General features: G+C 41.4%; 1 protein-coding gene across 3 annotated transcripts in view; it reads right to left on the bottom strand.

Annotated features, from left to right (window-relative positions):
- Positions 1-27780, bottom strand: part of itpr3 (inositol 1,4,5-trisphosphate receptor, type 3) — a 90364-nt gene that overhangs the window by 4106 nt on the left and 58478 nt on the right. For 2 of the 3 annotated variants that reach the window (XM_023957006.2, XM_023957008.2), the window contains 32 exons: positions 26912-27077; positions 26394-26561; positions 25541-25615; positions 24410-24529; positions 23533-23655; positions 22618-22818; positions 22420-22535; positions 21283-21418; positions 21092-21217; positions 20107-20232; positions 19018-19138; positions 16331-16509; positions 15892-16040; positions 15712-15820; positions 14270-14351; positions 13854-14029; positions 11406-11565; positions 10167-10342; positions 8109-8309; positions 7236-7346; positions 6944-7039; positions 6761-6862; positions 6590-6673; positions 6382-6492; positions 4376-4568; positions 4119-4238; positions 1939-2111; positions 1652-1816; positions 1374-1563; positions 1202-1303; positions 738-856; positions 18-183 (listed from right to left, as the gene is read on the bottom strand). In XM_023957006.2, the coding sequence (XP_023812774.1) occupies positions 18-183; positions 738-856; positions 1202-1303; positions 1374-1563; positions 1652-1816; positions 1939-2111; positions 4119-4238; positions 4376-4568; positions 6382-6492; positions 6590-6673; positions 6761-6862; positions 6944-7039; positions 7236-7346; positions 8109-8309; positions 10167-10342; positions 11406-11565; positions 13854-14029; positions 14270-14351; positions 15712-15820; positions 15892-16040; positions 16331-16509; positions 19018-19138; positions 20107-20232; positions 21092-21217; positions 21283-21418; positions 22420-22535; positions 22618-22818; positions 23533-23655; positions 24410-24529; positions 25541-25615; positions 26394-26561; positions 26912-27077 (4442 nt within the window). The remainder of the gene's footprint in view (positions 1-17; positions 184-737; positions 857-1201; positions 1304-1373; positions 1564-1651; positions 1817-1938; positions 2112-4118; positions 4239-4375; positions 4569-6381; positions 6493-6589; positions 6674-6760; positions 6863-6943; positions 7040-7235; positions 7347-8108; positions 8310-10166; positions 10343-11405; positions 11566-13853; positions 14030-14269; positions 14352-15711; positions 15821-15891; positions 16041-16330; positions 16510-19017; positions 19139-20106; positions 20233-21091; positions 21218-21282; positions 21419-22419; positions 22536-22617; positions 22819-23532; positions 23656-24409; positions 24530-25540; positions 25616-26393; positions 26562-26911; positions 27078-27780) is intronic. The other variant, XM_023957007.2, reaches the window with a different exon arrangement.

The following is a 27780-nucleotide window of genomic DNA, read 5'->3' as shown; positions in this document are numbered from 1 at the left end:
GAGAAACATCTACCCACCACAGATGAAACACGTGGTCTTCAGAATCTCCTCCTTCTTCTGTTTCTCGCTTCTTAAGTCGGCAAAGGTGTCGATGATGACGCCGAAGATCAAGTTGAGAACGATGATGATGACGATGAAGTAGAAGAGCAGGTCGTATACCACTCGAGCCGGAAACAACGGCTCCTGTGCACGGGAGAGGGAGGAGGGATGGGGACGCAGAGAAACTAATTTAATCGGGAAATGTTGATAAATGCAGCATCTGATTGGAAATCAGCAAATCCAAGTGGTATTGTGAATAGCTAGCAATGGTTAGCAACAACCGTAGCACAAAATGTCCTCAAATTAAAGCAGTGGTCCCGAATCTCATTCAGGACACAGACCGCTGTAACCCTTGTGCTATCCTAGACACTTTAACGTTGGGAGTTGGGTCATCTAGACCCACTAGGCAGTGCTCTGAACCTTTTTTCTTCAATGATTTGTGATCTTCACTGGTGTCCATGGATTACATGAAATCTTTCCACCTTTATCCACCTTTGTCATGGTAGGGAAAACACGTCAATGCAAGGGGGGGGTCATCTAAGATAGTATAAGGGTTATTGTCACACAAAGCTAATGATGACAGACAATCCTGCAACTCCCAGGGTTTCTTCTTAAGCATCAGTTGGAGCTCACAGCGTGGACAGTGAGGGTCACACTGACATTCCCAGATCACAGCTACAGAAAGAAGTGCTGCTCACATCTTTGGAAGGTTTGCGGAGAACGTCGCCAACTCCACCGCCGTTCCTCAGTCCGTGGTTCAGTACAGTAACAATGCACATCAAGAGTGTGTCACATGCACGCTCCAAGTTAGATTCCTCTGAAAAACACACAAAAACCACATCAGCCGCTTTAAAAAAGCAGTGGGTGTATGTTTGACACGTGATGGAGCGACTTGACATGCGTCCAGAATGACGTGGTGAGGAGACTCTAGTAGGTTTTCAAAATAATACTTCCTTTAGAATCAGATTATTAATAAAACAGAAAAAAATGTCGGTTCTCCTTTATGGACGAGAACCGGTCTGCAGCCCCAGGTTTGGGGACCACCTACTTGAAAAAAGTTCAGATTACTTTTTAAAAAACGTTTTCAGCAAAATGTAGTCATACATTAAAAAAAATATGCTATTGAAGACAAAACTTGTAGACGGCATTTCTCAGCTCCTACCTTCCACCTCAGTGACACTTGGTTTGACCTCTGCAGTGCAGCCAACTCCATCTCCAGAGCATGAATTGAGGTAATCCTGAGGAGCTTCTCTCTGCTGAGAACCTAAAAAAATGCATATGCTCAGGATAAACTTGGATATTTCATCAAACATCAATTCAGAGAAGTAACCTACCAGTAGAGATCTGCAGCAGAGGGTCCACCTCCATGATGAAGTCCTCTTTCAGACAGAGGAAACCCACAATGGAGAAGAGGTAGACAAGGATAAGAGCGAGCAGGGCTGTGAGGAGGATGGATCGTCCGTTACGAGTCACGCTCTTGATTACGTTAAACAGAGTCTCCTCCCGATAGATCAAGTCGAACAGCTGCACAAAGGACAAAAACAAACCATGTTTCCTTGCTGTAATGAAAGATGGCTACGCTCCAGACGATTTACTGTGTCTGCACTTTTACCAAGATGCTGTAAAAGAGCTCATGGATGAACAGCCCCAGTATGGAGGTCAAAACGTACGCCAGATGGTAGAGGAACTCCACGTCCATCACCATGGCCTTGTAGCCCATAATGAATGTTCCATTGTTTCCCACGAAACTCACCACAAACACCACCTTATTGATTAGCTAGAGACACAGACAGGTAGGGAAGCAGATCATCAGGTGGAGTCAAACATGACTGAAGCATTGGAATCAGCATCCTTTGAGTGGAATGCTCTTGTGCTGCAGTTCGGCTCCACGCTTCTTACATTGAGTGACCCCAGAAGGATGAGTGTGTTGCCGATACCCAGATGGTAGATGGACCTGAGGATGAGAGCGGCGGTGAGAGGCTGCAGGCCGTACCGCTGAGAGAACACACCCATCACTGAAAGACCAGTCAGGATCCAGAACAGCATCAGGAGGAGGGAATCATCAATCGCTCCTGCGGGGGAGATATGGGACACAGATAAATATGTTATTCAATCATGAATGACTTGTTCTGCAGGATGGTCCTATAGAATTAAACATCCCTTCAGACCTCAGAGAGGCTTTTATTTAACATTGGCTCATGATGTACCAAAGTCTCCACAGAAGCATCAAAGTTCATCCATCCATCCATCCAACCATCCATCCATCCATCCACCTATTCATCCATCCATCCATCCATCCATCCACCTATTCATCCATCCATCCATCCATCCACCTATTCATCCATCCATCCATCCATCCACCCATCCATCCATCCATCCATCCATCCACCTATTCATCCATCCATCCATCCATCCACCTATTCATCCATCCATCCATCCAACCACCTATTCATCCATCCATCCATCCAACCATCTATTCATCCATCCATCCATCCATCCATCCATCCATCCATCCACCTATTCATCCATCCATCCATCCATCCATCCATCCAACCATCTATTCATCCATCCATCCATCCATCCATCCATCCATCCACCTATTCATCCATCTATCCATCCATCCATGCATCCATCCATCCATCCATCCATGCATCCATCCATCCATCCATCCATCCAACCATCTATTCATCCATCCATCCATCCATCCACCTATTCATCCATCCATCCATCCATCCATGCATCCATACATCCATCCATCCATCCACCTATTCATCCATGCATCCATCCATCCATCCACCTACTCATCCATGCATCCATCCATCCATCCATCCATCCATCCATCCATCCATCCATCCACCTATTCATCCAACCATCCATCCAACCATCCACCTATTCATCCATCCATCCATCCATCCAACCATCTATTCATCCATCAATCCATCCATCCATCCATCCATCCATCCATCCATCCATCCATCCATCCAACCATCTATTCATCCATCAATCCATCCATCCATCCATCCATCCATCCATCCATCCATCCATCCATCCATCCACCTATTCATCCATCCATCCATCCATCCAACCATCCATCCACCTATTCATCCATCCAACCATCCATCCATCCATCCATTGTCTTAATGGACCCACTATATCCCTTTCTGGGTCACAGGGTTGCTGGAGCCTGTCCCGGCTACTGCAGGGTTAAGGCGGGGTGACCCTGGACAGGTTGCCAGGCTGTTACAGGGCCACACAATCACTCCTACACACACTCACAACTAAGGACACTTGAGAGTCACCAACTAACCAATGAAGCAAGTTTTTGGACAGTAGGAGGGAACTGGAATGCACGGAGAAATCCCACACATGCACAGGGGGAACATGCAAACTTCACACACTAATTCATGTAAGTTAATTCATACATCATCCACCATGGACTATCCTCTTCATCATCATCGTCATCATGAGACCATGGAAGCACTGAGAAGCTCCTTTAGCCGAAGCCGTAAACACCTCGCTGTAGGAAGGAGCGCGTTCACAGATCGTTCTTCCTGTCAGCTATTAGACTCTACAACGCCTCGTAGACCCTGGACAATGATTATTGTTGCAATTAACTTTTTAGGGTTTGTTTAGTGTTATTTATTATTGATCTGCTGTTTTAATAGAGCTATGGTTTCACTGTAATTTACCTTTGTGGGATCAATAATGTTTTATTCTATATTCTATTCCACAAGTTAGGAACATGCTCCTTTCTAAATATGCTGCACTTTCTTCAGACGCTTTAATTCTTTTTTTTTTTTGTTCTTAGCAGGCTCAGAGCTTTTAGTTTTTATATCTGCTTCTATTGAGAAACTTTGTTCTTTTAACTGAACATCTTCAACTCTCAGCATTGATGAAGTGTGATTTCTGCTCATTTCATTTTCTGCTGCTTTCAAATAACCCATTAAATGCATAAAACCCTGAATTATTGACAATGTAAGCAGCAACATCAGTACTCTTAATTATTTCTTAAACATTTTGTAGTGTTTTTCCTTGTTTCTTTCTTTCTCTGACTGCAGCAGCAGAGCCTGCACTCGTACCTTGTCCAGAACTGTAGGGGTAGAAGAGGGCAATGATGAGGTTAATGTACACTGCTAGCCTGAAGGAAATCGTCCCCCACAGACTCATCCTCCTGGAGAACCAGTACAGCATCGGCATACCTGCACAGACACCCAAAAGGTACAAACTTATGTCTTTGTTGGCATTCTGGGTCTTCAGTTTAGATGGCAGTAACACTGACAACCCCCTCTGATTAAGGCATTTCTGAGATGGTCAACTTATGTGTCTGAGCACGCACTCCTTAGTTTCTTCTGCCACTCCATCTCTCCATGCAGGAAGGAGGTCTGCTCAAAGTAGTGCGTGACTTTTGATCCCTGCTCGTCCTGCTCCGTGGTGTTGAAAACTCTCAATCTGGACTCCTTGGTCAGGAACTCACAGATGGGGTGAACAGGAAATACAATCTGTTCCATGCTGCGGTCCTCACGAACAATCTGAACACAGAGATGAACAGAGTTTTAAATTAAAGATAAATACACCTTTCCAGTGGAAAATCCCAGATTCTGATCCATATCTGACAATATCTTTCCCACAGTTCCCTTTGCTGAAGATGCTCATCCTAACAGGCCTACAGAAGCAGGTTTGAACTGTTTAAAGTCCACAAATCACATGACCCTTATTGTGACAGTGAATTCTGTGCAACACAAGAGGTTCTCAGCTTCAGCTGCTGGCTGGAATAAACAAACGTAGTTACCACAAAGCGGCTACATTTGGTTAGATTTGAGATGGAAATGAAGCTCCAATGAATCCCTTATAATTAGAATAGCGTCTTAATGACTGATAGGTGTTTTTGTCCCACTCATTTTTAGAAAGTTAGGCGTTTAATGTTTAATGTTCCCTTTTTATATTAAGTCTCTTGTCTGATAAATTTTCATCTTCTTAACCGTTTATTCCCTTTCGGGGTCACGGGGTTGCCGGAGCCTATCCCGGCCACTTGGGCATAGGCAAGGGATACCCTGGACTGGTTGCCAGTCTGTCGCAGGGTAGAATATCTTCAACCACACATCCATTCACTCTCACACTCACGGACAATTTAGAGTTGCCAATCAACCTATGTAGCATGTTTTTTTGGACGGTGGGAGGAAGCCGGAGATCCCGGAGAAAACCCACGCATGCACGGGGAGAACATGCAAACTCCACACAGAAAGGCCCCCTGTTGATGTTGTGTTTTTCATGTCCCCCAGCCGGGACTTGAACCGGGGGCCTTCTTGCTGTGAGGCAAGAGCGCTAACCACTGCGCCACCGTGCAGCCCCTGATAAATTTTGATTCGCTTAATTTTCTAATATTTAGAAGAATAATTCAATTTTAAAAAAAGTTTTATGGTGTATTTTTATAACGGGAAGGGCATCTTTTAAAGAACTAAGGCCAAGAATGCACATCCTTGTCCTCAAAGGAGTGGTTAGTTACCTTTTAAACGAAGGTGTACTGCGGATTCATGACCGTCGTCATGGCTTCTACTGACTGTTTGGTCAAGAGACCCTAACTTCTAGGCCTTTGTTCTCCTTTAGCATTCAGATTGCCGATATCACAAAAAGAAACTCCTCGTCCTAGGAGTTAAAAACAAACTCTAGTGCGTGCATCGTTCCAGGATAGAACACAAAAGCCTCTTGGATAAGAGGCGAAATGTCTTCTCTGAAAAACCAGGTCCAGATCATCTTGATTTTAAAAAAAAGGGTTGATATGGAGCTAACCTGGATCACAGACATACCCAAGGGAATAGTTACAATACAATTACTGTAATCGCATTACGTTTTAAACAGTAGTAGCTGATTGATGGATAATGTTTGGTGACTGAAGATCTCTGCTGTAAATCAAAGTAGAGTTCAACTTCAAGGTGTTGATGGTGGTGATCAGTTTTAGAGTTCCTCTAGCTTGATTTGATTAATCCTACAACGTTGGTGAAGGTTCTCACTTGTCCAGGTGACGTTGTCTTAAAGTTCAGTCATGACATTTGAACTTAAAATCTTCTTTCTTGAAACGTTTCATCACTCATCCAAGTGGCTTGACGGGTGTCGAAATGTTTTAAGAAAGAAGATTTCAAGTCCAAATGTCGTGACTTAACTTTAGGATTGAGTTCCCCCACATAACTTTTAGAACTGAAAAAGGTATTTTCTGTGGTTTTTGTCAGATTTATTATCGTCATCTGGACTTGCTTTTATGAGGAGAGTCTAATGTAAAGTGTTTTTCGTGTTGTTTGGTTTCTCTGGAACAGACCAAAGTGCAGTAGAGGTGGAGATCTGACATACTTCTATCTGTGCAGTTTTCTGCTCGTAATACTCCAGAGGGTCCTGCTCTACCACCTCAGCAGGAGCTGTGGACACCAACATCTGCGACAGCGGCCTGTTGTTCAGGTTCAGCTGGTGAGCAGGGAAATGAGATTTGTTACATTCTGGTGAGAAGACACAGTCCAGAGGAAGGATGGAGGGATGGAAGAATGGGTGGAGGGACACTGACCATTGAAGAGATGCCCTCCTCTCCCTCTACATTCTTTTTTGGAGGTTTAAGAAGGTTCTGCAGGACTTTATTGTGTCTCGCCAGCTGCAAAAACAAAGAACTATGATTGTCTTCTGCGCTCTTGCTTCATCTTTAGGGAGTCCATTCACTGAGGAGCCTGTGTTCAGTCACCTGTTGAGCCAGGATGTAGATGTTGTGGCCCACCTCCAGAGGAGAAACCTCCATCTCCTCACACTCAATGTCTTGATTGTAGGCCTTCTTAATCACCTCTACCTGTGAACAGACGCCGTTACCCTCATGGCAACCTTAGATCTGTGTCGGCTCTTGTAAAGGAATTTTCTCTCAGAATCTGACCAGCTCTTGTGGTCGCAGGTTGAACAAGATCCTCTCTGCATTTTCATTGTCGTGACGACTTTCCATCAGGGCCAGCAGGAGCTTGGAGGCGTTGTCCTGGCAACAAGGCAAAAATAATAGCAGAGAATTTGTATGGCCAGGAGTAAACTCTTTATTTTTTTTTAATGGTAGGTGTAACATTGTTGTGAGATTATGTCTTCATTGAAAACCAAAGAGAACATCGAGTTTCATAGAGCTTTGTGGCACGAAGCTCAGCTTGGACTGAGTGGATGAAGCAGTTGGATCTGCTTACCTTCAGCTGCAGAACCATCTCCATCTGATAGTGACACAGAGGACTGATGTCGTTCAGGATCAGAGCTGTGATGATATCGATACCGTTGGACTCGTGAGTCACAATACACGTCTGAGAAACAAACAGACATCATTGATCTCGTTAGTGTGGGATGTTCAAAGGTAACAATGACCCCTCCATTACTATGCTGATGATTCTCTGCTCTTCACTAAAACCAACCACATCTCCTTTATTATCCTACATGCTGTCCTTCCAGACCACCTGTCTGAAGCCAAATCTCAATCATTCAATTAATCAGTTAAAGGCATCCATGTCAGGTCCAGTCGTCCTAACAAACCCAATCAAATGTTGGTGAACAGAATGTTTTCCATCAGTGGAAACACATCAGTTTATGTGATCATTCAGTGACAGACACTAGAGTAGCACCAGCTGTGTATTTATTGTGCATCTGAACAGACATTGCTAAGATCCATTCAATGATGACTTCATCCAATACAGAAACTTTTGCCCACACTCGTCCAAGTTGATCACTGTAGCTTGATCATTTTAAATAATTCAAAACAGTTCCCAGGATTTCAATCATGCTCTTTTTTCAACGGCATTTTTTTGTCTTCGCCTGACTCACGATGAAGAAATACTCAGAAATTTTCCTTACAAATGTCCCCCATCATCAGAAAAATGCTACAAGAACATGTTAAAACACCAAAAAACACAATTTTCATCAAAGTGGGTCTTTAAAATCATGTTTCTCCCTTCTAATATCCTCCAGGATTCAGAAAAGAACTGCTCTCTTAGCCTGTGTTGCATCCATGAAAATACCGGTCAACAAACGAGTCTTACACATGCATTATCCCTCCATGTCAATCCGTTTACCTGGTTCTCCTGGCAAGGCCCCTGGCAGTACTCTGTGAGTGTCTCCAGGGTCTGGATTATCAAATGGACATTAAATTCATTGATGTAGAGACCCAGCAGGCCCAGACCTCCAGTGGTGCTGCCGCACATGATGTCCAGGAACTGCAGAGTCTCACAGACCAAGTTGTAGTTGGTTTTATTGTTCTGAGAGCGCAAGAAGTTCTGGAATCAAGAAAATATGAACACATTTGTTAAGAATAATCAAACTCTGGGAAGTTCAAATAAAATAGTAGTTAAAATGTAGCTACAAAACCATATTCAAAAGTAAAGGCAACATTGAAGAGCTGCGTTCTAGTTGCCCCTAAAATCTTTTCAAAAAACAGGAAAGCTGTGACGTACATAACCCCCAAAAAAAAATTTTTTCTGTATTAAGTGGATCTTTCTCTCAGCATTAAATATAGTTTAAAATAATTGAGTAATTCAGATTGAATATTTTAAATAGATAAGTGCCTCTCTTTTAATCTATCTCTGTTTGAAGTATCGGCCTCTAAAGGTTTCATTTAAGGTTCTTTTATCAATCATCTTCACCGTATTTATCTTTTTTAATGCATATTTTGTCACTTATAAAATGTCATTTTCTGCTGTCGAAGCCTTTTCCTTTCCGTAAAGCACTTAAGTACAAACATTTCTTGTGAGGGCCACACATCTTTTTTCCTCTCTGATGTGGGACGGGGATCAGTTTGTAGGTTAACAGAAAAAGTGCAACAATTGCAGGGACTTTCTAAACGTAAACATTTCTGATCTTCATAGAAAAAAGTCAGGAAAAATAATACTAATACATTTCACAACTATAGCCAGTAAATAGTCCATCCTCTCCCATCATTGTCCCTTTGAGGCTGGAGCAGCTCCTCACACATCTCACAGTTTGTGTTTAACCTGACGGATAAAAATGAGCGTCTGCACTGGGTCCCGCACGTCTGTTTCTCATCCAGTGATAATAAAAATGTCCGATTCTTTTGTCTTCTGCTGCAGCTGGGCATAAATCTCCATCTGTCTGGTGATTGACTCATAACGTAAAAACATCTTTCTTCCAATGTAATCAATATAAATAAAGTTTAGCCTAGATTATATAAAGTAGTTTATACAAATATGCACCTCGAGTGTCAGAAGATCCACAACGCCCTGTCGTAACAGCAAAATCTATCCAATACAAGAGGCCTACATCTGCTCAGCTGTAGGACAGGACAAGTTAAAAAAAAATTTAAAAATGAGAAAAAATTATAGCAAAATTGGCTAAGTTGACCACATCCACAGCGTGAGTGTCAAGCAGGTCTCCCTCAAGCTTCTTTGGCCCAATACTGTTGTCAGGATTGATTTACAAATGATATACAGTAGATAATATAAAAAGTTTTCATACTGGTCGTTTTGCTCTGTACCATTTGTGGATAAAGTCAGAAGGAAGAACAGACTGGCGATATCGTGACCAGCACATAAACCACGCGGACCATGTCCATGACACAGACACATTGTAGCTTTTCTACTTTCAATTGCAGTTCATCTTTTAGTTTTCATGAGAAGATAAGGTAAGAGCCCAGCCTGTTCAGATTTGTTCTCCTCCTTAACCTTTGTGCTATCTTAGATAACCCCCCCTTACATTGACGCGTTCTCTCTACCATGACAAAGGTGGATAAAGGTGGAAATATTTCATGTAATCCATGGACACCAGTGAAGATCACAAATCACTGAAGAAAAAAGGTTCAGAGCACTGTCTAGTGGGTCTAGATGACCCAACTCCCAACGTTAAAGTGCCTAGGATAGCACAAGGGTTACAAAGAAACTATTTCGGACAACCCCACCCCTCAAGATGCCCCCTAGGGGTAGGGAGAAGCCGTAGGGGTAGGGAAAGAGTTCGGCCTTAGACTCGATTAGGTGGCCAGAGTGGGAGAAAAAAAACGAAAAAAACCTGCGTCTAATATTGTTCAGGGGGCCGGGCCCAATGTGGAGGCGGGCGGCAAGGGGACACTGCCTTACAGTAATAATCCTATCATCCCACAGACTGTCAGTTAGCGATGGGCTTACCTGTAGGTCGAGGTTGTGGTTCTCACACAGAAGCTGCAGGAACCTCAGGATGGGCTTCATGATGGTCACGGCTGGGCCCATCTCCATCTCCCCCTCACGCTGCTCCCCTGCCGGCTGGGCCGAAGCTCCCGCTATGGGGGCGATGGACTCGCCCTGGTTCAACAGCAGAAGATCTTCTGGACCAGGAACCATCAGGACATGAAAGAAAACCGATTCAAGGACAAGCAGCACTGTGTTAGGACAGCATAGATCCTTCTAAACCAAAATGAGGCATACTGAAATAATGACAATCAAAAGCTTTTTAAAATAGCTTAACATTAACTATCAAAACAAACAAACAAATGAAACCATCACAAATTACAAATCCTCATATAAGATTGGAGCATAAACAGGCTCATTGCGCATGGATGAGCCAAAGTAACTTTGCAAAAATGTAACCTTTTCTAAGAGATCTGACTATTTCAAACTACAAAGAAGAAAGTTTTACTTTTAAACACTGAAATATGTTCAACAAAGGGGAAACAAATCCCTGTGACAGTATTATGTATTTATGGTCAATCCCTGAACTGCAAGACAAGAGCAGCATGTCACCTAATTTTCCAGCTAAACGTATAACTTCCCAATAAAATCCAGACTAAACTGACACGCCTGCTACGTTTCTCCAACAATGATGCTTCAAAACAGCTAATTAAAAACATTAGTGTGTTAAACCATCACTAAAGTAACACAGGAGGCTGAGCTGCATCCAGAAAATTCACATCTTGGTACTAAGATGTATTTTAAACCTTTCAACCAAATTCATAAAAACATTTCAAAATCATGTTTTGCTCACAACAATAGTTTGTAAAAACCTTATGAAGACTTATAGAAAACATTCGACTGCTGTCATTTCCAACAAAGAGTACATGACAAAGTATTAAGTTGGACTTTTGTAATTAACCAAATACTTTACAAATAAAGTCTTTAAAAAAATCAGACAATATGATTTTCTGGATTCTTTTCTCATTTTGTCTCATAGTTGCAGTTTACCTATGTTGAAAATTACAGGCCTCTCTCATTGTTTTAAGTGGAATAACTTGCACAATTGGTGACTGACTACATAGTTTTTTGCCTCACTATATGGATATATAATCACATTTTTTTGAACGCACCATTTGCTGAATTCACAAAACCGGGAAGCTTAACAGGATGTAAATTTTCCACAAAAGCTTAAACTAAGTGAGATTTGACGGAGCTCACCATTATTCCCCCCCTTCTGGTCTGCCTTGTGTGTCATTTCCCCGACGTTCACAGAAACCGTTGCTTTAATATCGGTTTGAGCCTCCTTCATTCTGTCATGAAGGACTTTGAAGAACTTCTCTGACTTGTTGTCGCCCATCATCAGCTTGTAGAATGAGTTCTGTAGGAAGACAAGATGTGTCAACAGAAAGCAGTTTGTTTGGCAGAAGGGATTCTGAGAGGGACATAATTCCTAATTCAACAGTTCCTGCCTGCATGAAGCACATCTTCTGCAGCAGACCTTGGTTTCCTTCTCTGATGGGAAGACGAAAGATTAACCCTTGTGCTATTCTGTGGGGTTAAGATGACCATTGACGTGTTCTCCCTACCATGACAAAGGTGAATAAAGGTGGAAAGTTTTCATGTAATCCATGGACACCAGAGGGTTCGAAATAAGCGGTCATCCTGTTGTCCGAGACAACCGGATTTCACGGAGGACAACCAAAAATGAACCTGATGGTTGTCTGTGTGACAACCTGGTCTTTTATTTAACATTTTGGGTTTTCTCGACAATTTTTCAAAGTTTTTGGGAAACTGACGTCCGACTTTTTAGGATAAAACCGAGTGTACACGAACAATGTCACGTGACTTCCGAACGAACCGAGTACGCCCGAAGACGTGAGCGGCATCAGCCTCAGCAGACTGAGTCGGACGTTGATGATGATGACATAACCCTGGAGGAACTCGTCTGAAATTACTTGTCAAAAATGACAACATTGCACCTGCATGTCCTGTTTAAAAGATCAGGGATATTAATCTTTACCGCTACTGCAGCGCACAATGTAAACATGGTATCATTTACACACGTGTTTATTTGACATAGATGTTATATCATATTATAACTTTTCATCACTTTATATTTGGAATGCTGTACTAGTCCCAGTCCATACAAGTGTTCTAAATTTTTAACAACCAATTTTACAACCAAATATTACTTGCCAGGTTGTCCAGAGGACAACCATTTCCCCCCCCCGTTATTTCTAACGCTGCACCAGTGAAGATCACAAATCATTGAAGAAAAAAGGTTCAGAGCACTGTCTAGTGGGTCTAGATGACCCAACTTCCAATGTCAAAGGGTCTAGGATAGCACAAGAATTAAAAACACCTTCAGAATTCTAGTTACTTTAAAAACTATATTTTCACTCAACTGGTGAAAATTTTGGAAATATTGAAGGATCCACTATCCACAATTTTGTGTTTTCTGTGTTTTTAACCCATTTCTCTGGTGTTAGAGGACACATATAAAGAAAATGAAGTTTAAAATAGCTTTTCTGAGAATTTCTTTATTGATATTGATAGGAATCAGGAGCAGACAAAAAAAGTCTGGAAAAAGCTTGTACAAGGGACGTAGAAGCTACAACTAGTAAGTCACAAGCTCCCTGCTCTGCTCCATTCTGTTGCATTCACTTACAGACAAATAGATCCATGTTCGTCTTTGTTTTCCTCATCTAAGCTGAAATCTGGATCCAAACTGTACGGCTGGAAAGCTACGATATTGCTGCCATTTGTGTTGCACTGATAAATTCAGGTTGGGATGTGAGGGGCTGTAAGCTAGCAAGAGATCGTGTAAACAGATAGATGATGGGGAAGGGGGCGGGGTTGCTTTGTGCCAATGGTCCCGCCCACCACCCAGAGGTGAATTTTTGATGAACTCCTGTGGCTCTGCAGAAACTATTTCCGAAGAAACCATGAAAGATGATCATAGAAAAAAATGTATAAAGTAACAAGTAAAGCTTTTAAATTCCAGTGAATGAAAATGATGGTGCAAAAACACAAACATTTTTCTGTCTAGTTTTACATTTAAATATCTTATTACTCTTGATATAAAACAAAACTAACATATAACTTTAGAGTAAGACATTTTATGAAAATAAATCTTGAATTTTGTTGAGTCATTTGCTCTTTATTTTAAGCAATATCTCAAATGAAACCACTGTGTTTTTACTTTCCATAATATTTTTAAGCAGTTTTATTTTACAGTAGTTTTGGTTCAAGAAATAGACTCCTGATTTGTGGAAAATGTTATTTGAGTCATAATTTATGTTTAGGACACATTTATCTGAAGTGTGTAAATTCAGTCTTATTTTAAAATGATTATGGTCTAAAATGATAGTCAGACTTTTGTGGAGTTAATATATATAACTGAGGGGAGCTATTTACCTGCTTTGATACATGTTTATTTTAAAACATGTTAATTCAAATGTACCTAAACATGAGTGTTTCTAGATCCTTTCACAATTTCAATGTGTCTTATAAAGGCAGGCCATCACATTTTACTTTAAGACATTTTACCGAGACAAATTCTACAACCTTACCAGGTTTTTTTTGCTTTTAACAAGGGAAAAACATGGTCAGATTTATATTTTGATATTTTCCCCTGTGTAGTGTGCATCCACACAGGTGGGTCACCTGTATCTCAGTGTTTCCTCCCTCCAGCAGACAAATGGCCAGCTGGATGCTCTCCTGGAAGATCTTGTCATTCTTTGTGCTCATCACCAGATCCGTGAACAGCTTTGTTCCTCCCTCTCGGTCCAGACGACACTGAACTGCTACCACTGTGGCCCAGTCGCGCTCCTGCTCGCCTCCTAATGTCAAGGCACAGCATCACAAAATTCACTTCTTACATGTATTTTTGTGTTTATTCTTAGCAAAAAATGGAGCTACCTGACCCATATAAACTAATGTCTCTTCTTGAAAACCTTCCAACCCAAACAAAAGTCAATCAACCGCTGTGTTAAACCCTTTTATCTTCTGACCATGTTCATTCAACTGACAGGAAACACTCTGCCAAGGTCAAGGGGAAGTGTCCAGAGGACAGAGCTCACCTGCAGCTCCTAGTTCAGGCAGGTCAGTCTTTCGGTTTTGATACAGGTAGTTCTGCAGTAAAACCTTCCGCAGTGACAGCCCCTAAAACAAAGCAACGAGAGTGAACATCTATTCCGGTGAGTCATCCACACAAAGACTGAACAGAGCTCCAGTTCTTAAGGCCGTGTCACACAGCCACTATGTACTGTTTGCGTATTTTCCTCATAGAAACGTTGTGGTTTTCCGTGATCCATGTGTGATATACGTAACCCATAAGTGTTGCTTGCGTTCATCATTCATCGATGTGTGCAGATGTCAGTCGAGGGTTTCAGCTGACCGGTCTATACGTGAATTCAGTTTTGTTCTGCTCAAAAGTTTTGGTCGGTTGAGAATTATGATGCTTATGCGGATTTTTCAGCGTTTATATGCAATTATTACGTTAATTCTGCATAAAAGATGCATCAGCACATTTGTGGTTTTCCACCAGCGTTCCACGTATGCCTAACAGACTTTTCACGCATGTGCCACCGATGTATAAGTTGTACATCGCGTATACAACGCACATATCTGGTTAAAATGACATAATTGATGCATGAATCACTAATTAATTGCAATGTAAAGAACCACAACTTCTCTCACCTTTTCCAGGTGTATTGACGTATGACCAGTTTTCACCCGAGGGAAAAATGTGCAGACTGAGTGACACGCAGTGGCGGTTCTACACTAACTTACTCCCAGGGCGAGTAACCCCCCCCCCCATCTTCCCTATGTTCCCTATCTTTATTTGGCTATTTTACACAAAAAATGCATGAAATTTATAAACTTGTATAACAGGGATGTCAAACTCAGTCACACAGAGGGCCTAAACTGAAAACACACTTTAGATTTTGGGCCAAACAAGATAAACATTTACTGAACACACTAAAGCTAAACTTTTAAACCTTTTAAACTGAACTTTTTTAACATAAATATGAATAAAAACAGAAAGGAATATTAATCCAGAATAAATCAAGTTACCCCTTAAATAACGTTTAATATTTTGTTCTCCATAAAAATAATTTCTGTCAAAATTGTACAACTATGGACATGCTGCAGAACAAAACGAACAAAGCCTGGAAATATTAATAATTAGAAATAACAAATCAGCTGAAGGATGCTCAGAAATAATTAAATAAAGATCGTCCTGACAGCATTTTGAATCGATGCAAGTATCGCCAAATGAACTATTGCGATATATATATCGCCGAAACTATTTTTTCCAACACCCCTAGTCACACGTAAACAGGCGAAACCTCTTAAAATACTGCCAAACTATGTATGTCTGTGTCTCCCTGTGCCTGTCCCCAGCCTGGATAAACTGTTTGGATAAAGAGTTTGGTTTCACGTTCTAGACTGTGTTGGGTTTGTTCTAAAACTGCAGGCTGTATGGAACTTCCTAAATCTCTATCAAAATTTGACCAACCTTCTCGTCAAAGTCCAAAGTTCTAATCAGCATCTCCTGCAAAGTCTTCAGGACTTTGATGCAGAGCTTCTCTTCAGTGGACATCAACGCCTTGGTGTGCTGGATCAACCTGCAGAGCGCACGTTCATTACAACCACCAGCCCATCTTAACTGCTGTGAGTTTAGACTTAGAGGACCCACTTTGAGATAAAACTTCCAGACTCGCAACGCCGCCGGACATCGGTTCCTTCAGGGAACAGCAGTTCTGGCTGGTGGAGGACATCGACCAACACCGACAACTCAGCGTTTACCAACGGCTTCAGGCGGTCCTCCAAAGTGTTGATGACTTCCTGAGTAGCAGACAGAGGACAACAGTTTCTGTAAAGATTTGGTGATTGGTCGTGTTCTTGTGCGTTCCATTCCATGCTGCTGCAGAAACAAACAGTGCTCTACATGAAAAAATATGCCTTTGAATGGCTTGAATGACTTCGATAAATGTGATCTAGAAAAAATATACCTATTTCTTGTGCACACACACACCAGAACAGATTCTTGGTTCTAATTCATGAAGATGAATTTCAGCTGGAGATGACAAAGGCTTGCTTCCTGCTTTCTCCTTGAGGTTGGAGCCTTGGCTTACCTGCAGCTTGTCGATGATGTTCTTGTAGTCCCAGGGGTTGCTGGAAGGAATGGGTCTAGAGGAGCGGGAAACCGATTTGTATTGCGGGTTTGTCCGGGACAAAGTATTATAGGAGGATGCGGACATCTGCTTTATGTGAGATTCAACCTCCGGGGGAACAACGATGGAGCGACTCTTAGCTGAGCACAAAAACAAGAAGGAAGACAAAAAGAAATAAACAAAAACACCTTTCCAGCTTTCTTTGTGCTAAAAACTTTTATACAGAGCCTTTTTTCTCCCTACTATCTGCTGCCAGTTTACTTTTGTGCTTTGCTCCAACACTTTTCAATGTAACCTTTGACTGAGGGTGCTGTTGTACATTAGCACTATCTTTGGCCTTTCTGGAGTTTATATGTGGATCAAGGTGAAATATTTTAATTTTGGATTTCATTTTATGCTTTAAAGTTTTTCTAACCCATAATTGTAAGTGATATTCAATTCTCAAGTGCCAATTCACTTTGCAATTTGAAAACGCATTTTGAAATTTACAATTTAAGACAAAAAATTTCAATTCAATCTTAAATTTGTAGACCTAAAATATTACATAACAGCAATATCCACTGCATGTTCGATTTTGATGGGGTTTTGGTACCAAAATGAAAATACATTTGGCAAAATGTATTTTCATTTTAATGGTTTATTTCAAGCAATCAAAGCACGAATATTGCAACAAAACAATCCAATCACCTTGAATTTGCTCATACATTTTTAAAATAAATTTTGCACTTGATATGTTAATATTTAAAAATGACAATTCAATTTAGTGATTCAGTGATCTACCGAAAAAGAAAGTAGTGGCAGGACTTGCCCAAGGTGGAGGGGTGGCTGTTTTGCTATTTCTTTTGAACTTTAATACCAAAACACCATGGAAAATGAAATGCAACCTAATTTAAGGAACTTTAAAGTGAATTTAAAGCAAACACTAACTTAAAACGTCATTTTTTAAATATCGAATTCTATTTTTCCAATTAAAAGCCTGAATTGCATGTTGAATTGGTAAATGAAAAATGAAATTTTAAATAGTAAATCAAACAGATTAATACATGAACAAAACATCCATATATCGCTGGTTCTGTTTTGAATTTTTGATTTGCACTCTGATGAAATGACTCCATGTGTTTTACACAGAGCAGCTATGAATCTCTGTAGACATTGATATACAAATAGCTATTCATTACAGTGTTGTACAGAATATCTAAATTTCTTTGACTACTTAGTGGTGTGCTAAACAAGTCAAAGCCTCGTGACACAAAACCACACCTGTCTGTTAGTCTCACCCTTTGAACTCCAGTGATGGAATTGTACTTAGGTTGATGGTCGCTTTGTATCTGCATAGGTCTTCAATCATAACCAAGTTCATGTATACTTTTAAATAATTCTTTAGCTAGTCTATATGTTGTTTAAGAGAAAGCCTTGATGATAAGCAACATAATCCTTTTTTTTTGGACAATCGGTTACTCCAGGCTCTTACAGACTGACTTGGCACTTCTGTTTGGTGACTTTTGTCCACAAAAAACTTTAGAACAATCAATATAAAATAATGTAAAGGATGCATATCGCTTTAGAGCAGTGCTTCTCAATTATTTTTTGCAAAGCCCCCCCTATGAGAAAGAAAAGTGTTTCACGCCCTCCCTAACACCCCCCCAAACACACACACACACACACACACACACACACACTAGTGACAATATACAGTACAGGCCAAAAGTTTGGACACACCTTCTCATTCATGTCCAAACTTTTGGTCTGTACTGTCTTAGTTTAGTATCTATAAAAATTGTGTAAGTAAACCTAAAAGTGTATCTTTTAACATTAAAAAAAGAAAAAAGCAATATATAAATCCACTTTCAACAAATATTAACTTTAATATGCCACACAGAAACCCTGTTATAATCTAAAACGGAGAAGAAGCTTAAAGTGCCTGAAATAGAGGCTGCTCAGCCTGAGCCCACTACCCCTCCCCTTTCCTTCTGTGTGACAAGAGACAGGAGCAGCTGCAGGGACATCAGTTCACAGTTTCAGGCTGTTACAAACTCTGTGATATAACAGATAATAGGAAACCAATATTAGTGCAGATTTTTTTTCCAAGCACTAATCCGTTGTCACCACCACCCCCCCGTTAGGTTTGCGCCCCGGGCAATTGCCCGAATTACCTGTGCCTATGGCCGCTGCTGCTGCACGACCCCCCTGGTATCGCATCGGGGCTCGCCCCACTATTTGAGAAGCACTGATGCAGGGGCATTGTTCTGAATTCTTCAAATGACTCCTAGATTTACAGACGCCCGCATCCATCAGGTGTTTTTGTCTACCTTAGTTATTGTTCTTCAGTGTATTTCCAACTGGGCAATGCAAAAAAGACCTAAAAAGAACATTTTCTAGCACTTTAATTATAAAAGGAGTTTCCCGTACTTTAGTTAAAGGTTTACAGAAATGTCTTTGAGAAACCTTTTTGAGCGCACTAACAAACTATGCTTCGTAATAATAACAACTATCTCAACAGTTTTGAATATGAACACAAGTGAGAGGAAAACATGAATGTCAGGAAATCCTAAATCCGTATCGGACACATAAAAAGCTGCTAAGAACATGATGCAGGGCACAGAAAGTGATGATAACAGGTGAGATGACAGGTGCGGTCTGAGCATCACCTGTCATGGAGAGCGTCCTGATGCAGGCATCCACCTGAACTTTGTGCTGCTGCTGCAGCCACTGACAGTCCAGCAGTCTGATGCACGACTGCAGGAGCTTGATCACGATGGTGTGATGAGTCTGACAGAGAGGAAGACCTTCAGCTTGACTCATTCAATTCATGATGCAAAGAATGATATTACAAAACACAAACAACTACATGATGGATGTGATTCTAGTGAGCATGTTCTGTCCCCCATTCAAAAACCAACACAGGACAAAAAAATGTGTAAACTGGTTTTAGAACAGTTTCTGTTCTGATTACAGAACAAAACCAAGAGGTTTAAACAATTCTGAAGAACTCTGATGATTGAACAGCAGTGAGTGAACAGAAACAAACTGTTAGTTTTCAAATAATATTAATAATAATAATGGATTGGATTTATCTGCGCTTTTCAAGACACTCAAAGCGCTAACAGTGTGTCCATTTTCATCCACTCCTCATTCATACTTAGTGATGGTAAGCTACGGTTGTAGCCACAGCTGCCCTGGGGCAGACTGACAGAGGCGTGGCTGCCAGTTCGCGCCTACGGCCCCTCTGACCATCACTGGGACATTCATGCACATTCACACACCAGTGGAGCCACACTGGAGGCAAGGAGGGTGACGTGTCTTGCCCAAGGACACAGCGACATTTGGATGGTGGGAGCGGGGATCGAACCGCCAACCCTTCGGTCATTGGACGACCCGCTCAACCACCTGAGCCACTGTCGCCCAAATCTCTGGTTCTGTGGTTTTTATCAATCATTGTTGAAGTTATACTCGAGCTCTCCTGTAAAAATCATAGGAATTCATTCATTAACATTTACAGGATTTGTTTTTAGCCAAAACGTACACAATAATACACATCTGTGTGATGATACATTGTTAATAATTCACAGCCTTTGACTCTAAAATCATAATATTCATGTATTTGTGATGAAGTAAGCATATGTTTTACCTACAGAAGAAATCTGTTAGAGAAAATTTTATTTTTTTCTACTTCATAGAATCTGCTTGTGAAAAACAGCTTTGTGCCAACCGTCCCTGATGTCAGTGCGGTTTCTTACCTGCAGGGAGGTGCTGTTTTCAGAGAAGGGGGAGCTGAAGAAGGCATTGATGGTGTCCAGCACCACATTCACAATGTACTTCTCCAGGACCGGATCCGCTAGCCGACTCTCCCGTTTATTGCAGACCTATGGGAAAATTTTCTCAAAGATCAGTGAAGAGGAAGCTCAGATGAACTGAAAGCAAAAACTGGACATCTTGAAACATACATAAGAACTGCAAAGCAGCCAAACCCTGCAGAGGATTTCAAGATTTCCTGACGATTTTTGACTGAAAACCAGTTTAAATCCGTTTGAAACAATAAACTGTCACAGACTTTAGAGAGATGCTGGTTCTAAATCAACATGACAACATCTTCTATGTCAGCTAGATGTCAAACTGTTCAATTAAAATACCTTCATCCGCATCTTCTAGCTTAGAGGCAAAAAACAACTTGATGCAAATTTTTCAGAAAATTGCTATCTTAAAAGTTGGAAACGTGTTTGGATGTAAACAGTTGATGAAAGATCCAGAAGGTGAAGGCTTTCTAAACTTTTGAAAAGCCAAAACCCATCTATCCGACTTCCAAAGTAGCTCTAAAGATAAACTGAACCTCAATGGAGATCTCGTTTTATTCATGGGTTTAGATGAAAGTACAGAAATGATTCAAACTGGGCCTTGGGTTTTTGTGGTCCTGTTTAGATTCCTCTCAGAAGCTGAATTCCTTTTGTTTGTTGTGGAAACACTGGACTGGTTGGCTCAAAGTCCTCAACTCGATGAAGAATCTTTAGGATATTTAGAGCAAAGACGATGACTTGATCAGAGTTTGACCTGATCAAGTTGCTTCGGGGAGAACAGTCATGTTCACTCCTATACATGTGGAAAACCTTCCCAGAAGAGCCACACCTGTTGGACCAAAGACTGGCACCACATCACATCAAACCCATCACGACTGCTGTGTTTTTTAGTGTAAAGGCAGATGTACATTGGCTGTGGTGCGGCAGTTACCCGAGCCATGTCCACAGTGAAGTCCTCAAACAGGTTCCAGATGTGGTTGGACGTGTAGATCTCCTTCATCTCCACCTCCGTGTCCACATAGCAGTGGTTCACAAAGTTCACGTAGGCTGTTTTTACCTGCAGAGATGTAAGTCAGCAGTCGTGCAGCGAGAGATAAAAAAGGATTAGGGCTCGCACGTCACCTCAGTGATGCAGTCGACGTGAGTCACCACTTTGACCACGTCCTCCAGCGGCAGCAGCGACGTGCATTTGATCTCCGTGTAGACATTCTTGCCCTCCGCACAGGCAGCCAGAAGCTCCACCAGAGAGATGTGGTACCTGAGGAGGACACAGCAACTGAAGGGTTGAGCAAACCTTCACGATCACTGCAAGGACGTCAATGAGAACCACAAACAATCCTGATGTTTCTGGAGTTTTCTGGAGTCAGGCTGCTCCCCTGTTTCTGCACATTGATATATATTAATGATAGATTCATTCAGTTTTTAGTCAACATCTAATTTTAAAAAACTGTATCCAAATCGTCAAGTGCCTCCTGTAGATAAATGTGATGTTGAAAGATGTGTAGGAATGTTTGTGCTGGTCAGTGAGAAAAAGGGTATTTTCCCCAGCTTTAGTTATGTTGATGGCCGGCCTGTGCCGTGCCATGCCGTGCTGGGTCTTCTGTACAGGACAGAATTAGCCAAATCTGCATAAATCTTTGATCACAATAAGGGTGGGTGAACCTGATTGGCTGCAGCCTTTGCTATTGGAGTGAACCACGTAGATGAGCATGAATAGTCAAGCAGACAGGAAGTCTTAAGTTAGTGCTAAGATAAATTGCTGGACTTAAAAATGAAATGCCACGTGGGGAAACCTTAGAGTAAGCTGATGAGTCCAGCGTTTGCAGCCAATGTGTTTTGTGACAAGCTCGATGTGACCTGCTAAACTGCTCTGCATTCTCTGAGCTAAACTGCTCTGCATGCTCTGAGCTAAACTGCTCTGCATGCTCTGAGCTAAACTGCTCTGCATTCTCTGAGCTAAACTGCTCTGCATGCTCTGAAAGTACTGAGGCAGTGTACAAAGTGCCCTTTCCCTTACTAACTCCAGCCGCTTTGACACTATGTGGCTCCCCCTACAGGCGGAACAGAGACTGAGAATGTTTATGACAAAGCACAGGGACAAAGAGGTCCGTGTGGATGAAACTGCAGTAAGAAAACACAAACCCGGCTTTCAGACTCTGAACCTGAGACACATTTTGAGGAAAGGGCATAGAATTGATTCTCCCTTCAGCTAATTCACACCTGTAACCTGGTATTTTCACAGGAAGTTGCCATAGTTACCTGAGTGGGCTGTTCTCGCTGACCCCCTCCCTGCTCTCGGCCATCAGATCCAGCATGACTTTAAAGGAGGCTTTGTCGTTGTAGAAGACGACCACGTCATCACCGGCGTTGGTTAGCTGCGAGCGGACATGGAGCTGTGACGGCAGCTTCACAAAGCAACAGACGCGCTCAGAGAGCGGGGTCTCCTCATTCCCTCACCTCTGTCATGATCATGTCCTGGCACTTCTTCACATATTTGCCCTCTGCCTTAATAATCGTGTGGAGGAAGTTGAGGTACTGGACGTGGCGGCCATGCGTGGCCAGGCAGTGGATGAAGTGCTGCAGGACGCTCTCCGATATCTCGCTGCACAGCTGGTAGTTATTGCTGAAGATGTGCTGCACCGTCTCTGCCTCCAGCAGCTGCAGACCCACAGCAGAATAAAACACACTCAGCTCAGGACTTTGGGCTGAAACTGGGCCCTTCAATGGTGCTGGTTGGAGCACCATTGAAACCATACTCTACTACCTGTGTCTCTTTTCTTTTTACTTTGACAAATGTTCTTTTTCTTAATGAAAGTTTTCTAAAACCTAAAATCACTTTGTCTTTAAAGGAGCGGATTGGTTTTTGGTTTGCTACTAGATGATGTCTTTTTGCAGATAGCTGTACTCTGAATTGTTATTTTTATTCTCTCTCTCTCTCTATATATATATATCTATCTATCTATCTGTCTGTCTGTCTCTCTCTATTCTTACTTTTTTTCTTCAGTTGCAGAAAATAATGTATTAAGCTTAAATATAAACTAAAAACACGTTTTTAGACCTCAGTTAAAACTCTGAGGGAATAAGCAGCAGAAAATAGAAGAACTAGAACATGTTTCACAGCTCCAGCAACAAAGGATCCAGCAGCTCAAAATGCAGACCTTTAATGAAGGATTGACATGTTAGATTAAAGCAAATATTATCATTATAATTGAATTTCTTTCTACATTTTATCTGTCAAAAAGTCAAAAGTGCTCAGCCCACAAACTACCTTTGAGTCACTGTACCAGAGGCGCTGATGTTAATGTTGTTCTAAACCAACACTACAGCCTGCTGGAACATCTGGGACTAAACATAGACAAAGCACAGAAATACCCCAGGATTGAGGAAAAGGTTCAAGTTCTTGTGCAGTAGAGCCTGGTTCTCCTGGTTCCCCATGCAGAACTTCTGCAGGAATAGGTGAGTGTATTTGATGATCTCCTGCATCTTCACATCGTTCTGGTGGGGGGAAAAGCATTTTTAACGTTTATGTCCCCCTTCTTTGGTTAAAGACAACAGATGCTGTACACCATTATACCACATGAAAAAAGGACATCAATCAGTGGATTTGCTTGTGAATAAATATCAGTTTAAAGATAAAAAACTAAGCATTTTTAAAATTCAGGCTTAATTGCCAGACCAATTTTACATGTAGAATGAGACAACTACCTGGTACTGAGTCCATCTGTACAAACCCTATTTGGACCAGCCCAAATCCAATGATACCACTTATTTTGTGCAATTCTTCACCGTTTTTGTAGAACACGCAATGCTAATGAGGTTGGTGTGGTTGTTAACTTTGCAAAGCTCCAAATCCTTAACAGATTGGCATAAACACACCATATTTGAAATAGTACTTTTCTCGTAGAGTGATTAATGAATTTAACAAGTTTTATGAAAGTGCTCCTATAGGTGGCGCTGTAATTTATGCATATGTATTTACACCTATATCTCAAAAATTGCTTCACCTAAACGGATGAAATTCGCCATATATTAGAGGGTTCTATGACATACAAGGATAATAGCTTTTAAGCACCACCTGCAGTGTTTTAAATAACGTGAAAACATTGGAGCATTCATTCAAAAACCTGTCATGTAGTGAAAACCCAAAATAAATGCTTTGATTTTGTGCATTTACATAAAACAGCAAAGCATGACTCACAAGACGTCTAGACATGAGTTTAAATTCTTCTCAGGTTTAGATTTTACTTACTTTGTCATAGGAGACCTGCAGCAGGTCCAGCATGACTTTATGAGCTCCCATGTTCTTCAACAGCCTCTGCTGTTTCTTCCAAACACCACTGCTGCACATTCTATGCAGCCGCTCCAGGATCTACAGCAGACAGGCGTTTTAGACTTGTTAACTTTATATTTAAATACTGAAGTTCTTCCCTATCAACCTCCCCACATCCTCCAATAAAAAAATCATTTATAAATACGTAAATCCAACCAAACATGACTTTAGCGAAGTTCTGCTGAAAAAGATTATCATGCCAACATCCTGCTTTTCTTAAGCCTTTCAGAGGAAACTGTATCCATTTCTATGATAATATATAACCATTGGCACATTAAAGAAAACGTTTTTATGACGTATGAGTTATTTTGGCGAGCCATTTCTTAAATGGTATTTTCTAATTTCGACTCCATTATCGATTTGTCTCCTTTTGAAAAGATTGTTTATTGGCAGTTTTCCGGTTTGATTCTGCCATTGACAGATCGATTTATTGTTACATCCCTTTGCCCATTTTATGACATCATCCTAGAGTCGGCCTCAGCAGCGTGTCTGCGTTTCTCCCACGAAAACAAACAACATCCAAACTTTTACAAAGATGGATGTTCATATAATGCATAGAAAAGGAAAGCATTTAGCTGGTCAGCATTAGCTCCACAGAGAAAGTGGGGGGGGGGTGTTAGTCTGGGGGAGGGGCTGGCAGAACAGACTCTTCCTGGAAGGGGCTGTTCCTCACTTTGTGATGTCACAATGTGAGAACCTGCGTGTTTTCATGGGTTGGGAGGGGCTGGTGCTCAGAGAGCAGGTTTCTAGATGAATGCTCAGAAATGTGTGAATGGCTCAAAATACAACTTTGGGGTTGTTTATAGTGAGGAATTAACAATATAAACACTTAAAAGCTCAAAAAAGTTGATTGTGCATGATTTAGACTCTTTAAAATGATTTGTTCTCCATAGTCTATTGACAGTTCAAATATTTTCAGCTGATAGTGATTGCAGGTGAACAATAGTCACTTGGGACGTGAAAGCTTAAATCAGTAATCCCCATCCCACACTGAATGATAGGTGATACATAAAAACTACCTCACAACTCATCAAATGTAGTTTTTCTCACCTCTTTGACCATCTGGTAGTTCTCATTGCCCTTCTCCAGCTTCTCCTTTGTGGGTGTTGGTTTATCAGACACCTCCTTTAGGAAGACAAGACGTTAAAAGGATTAGTAGTTAGAAGACATTCCACTCTTATAATGTCCTCATAAAAGAGTTGACAGCCTTTTATTATTTAGGCTTAAGGGAACATTTCGCAAAAGAAAATGGTTCAACTTGTAAAAGCCTGATCAGGTGGATGCAGTCAGCAATAGATTCAGAAGATGCTCACGTTCCAAGCTGCTGTTTCTAAACTATCAAAGCAGTCAACAGATAAGCATCTGAACATGAGCTGATGGGTTTGAACCAAAGGGAAAATACTGAGATAAATAAGGTGCTCTAAAGAGAAAAAATGTTCCCTCTTGCCTCGACTTTACAACAAACTCCAGGAATCAACTAAATCTGCAAAATAAAATGAAATCTATTCATAATTATTTCACAAGAAGAGATTTTAAAACAAGATACTGTGAGAAAGACTGAATTTCTATTTGGTTAGGAGGAAAACTCAGAAATACTCATTTTACTGTTATTTTTACTTAAAAATACAGCAGCAGGATGTTCATGTAGACATGATGCTGGTTAAAAAAAAAGGATCAAAAAAAGATCTAGAATTTTATGAAATGCATAGTTAGAGTCAAAAGAAGTCCCTTGGAAGACAAGAACGGGTGTTTCAGAGAAATTAAAGAGTTGTCACACTTATTATTGTTTGTAAAATATGGTGGGGGCTTGTTAGCCTCCATCATGGTTATCAGTTGAAATGGAAAGAGCCACTCATGTCTCTCAGCGGAAAACCTACCAGCGTCAGATATAAGAATGTTTTACCTCTGAAATCTCCTTCTTGTCTTTCTTGTCCTTCTTCCCATCTCCTCCAGCTGAGCTCTTCTTCTCCACCCACAGTTCAGACTTCTCCACCAGTGTCCTGAGCCGATCCAGGTTTGCCTTGATTAACTTGTAGTTCTCCACATCCTGAGCTGAAATCAGCAGCTGGACCTGAAGAGGAACAGAGAATGAAAAAAACGAGTCAATATAAAACGAAAATAAATCAAACTGCTCCTAAAACCTTTTTTTTTGCTTTAAGGCATCACTGAGTTGTCTACAATTTTAAAATGTTGTGCACCATACAGATTTGCCCATTTTTTACTCGCAGGTAGCTCATATCCACCTGTAGGGGCAGTTGTGAATGAGGCATTAATGACACCCCTATATAAGCCTCAAAGAAACGGAAAGACACACCTGTGCTCTCTTTAAGTGGCTCCTCTCTACGACCCTCCCGGGCCTGAAGAACCCCAAAACTCACTGCCAATATGCTAAAGGATGTGGTTGCACCGATGTGCGGTTACCTGTTTGAAGGTGTGCAGCACTTCCTGTCTCTGGCTGAAGTGCCTGAAGAGCAGCTGCAGCGCCCCGGACACCAGAGGAGCGTATTCGTGCATTGTCAGGTGGATCAGCACCCGCAGGAACATCCGCCCGCCTTCGTCGTCCACCTCCAGGATGCTGTTCCCCTTTCTGCACACAGAGCCAGGAAAACCAGCTGCCACTGAACATCCATGGTCATCAAATGAATAAAAAGGAGGCTGTTCTAGAGAGCATTGGAAGAAACTCAGAACTAAACTCTGCACTCTGAGTTGACTTGTGCTGGGTTTAAAAAAAACTAGGATGTTTGTTTTAGAAACCTGTTTACTGTTAGTTCACTCAGCTCTGAGTTTATGAAGTCAAACTTATCAAACGCACAGACCTATCAGGTAAAAAAAAAAACGTGGTTGGAGTCAAGCTGGACTCCTTAGAGGCAGTGATGGGGAGAGAGATGCTTAAAAAAACTGCAAAGCATCCTTGATAACTTCACATGTACCCTCCTCTAATTTTAGTCTTATAAATATTTTCTTCCTCCTCAGACTGATGCGGGACAGCAAGTCTTCAAACTGGGCCAGCGACTGAAGGTGGCGCCTAAAGCGTCAGTCATTCAGCGGCAGCTGCAGCAGTAGATGGGGAACCTCGCCATACCGGGAGAATCTCTGAAGGATGTCATGAACCCAGACGCGGAGACGTGATTACCAATGTTTTTGTAGAGCTCTTCAGAATGAATAAACCTGATCTCTCGACATCTCCTGAGTCTTCCATGCATTGTGAATGAGAATGCTTCCATGAAGCAATGAGGTTAAAAATTTTTGGTGGTAGCTCCTCCCACACCCGTCATGGGCGTCTAGTTTAT

This window comes from Oryzias latipes, chromosome 7 (genome assembly GCF_053564925.1).
Source record: "Oryzias latipes strain Hd-rR chromosome 7, Olatipes_Hd-rR_3.1".
Classification (NCBI taxonomy): domain Eukaryota; kingdom Metazoa; phylum Chordata; class Actinopteri; order Beloniformes; family Adrianichthyidae; genus Oryzias; species Oryzias latipes.
This window is presented reverse-complemented; position numbering and strand designations above follow the sequence as displayed.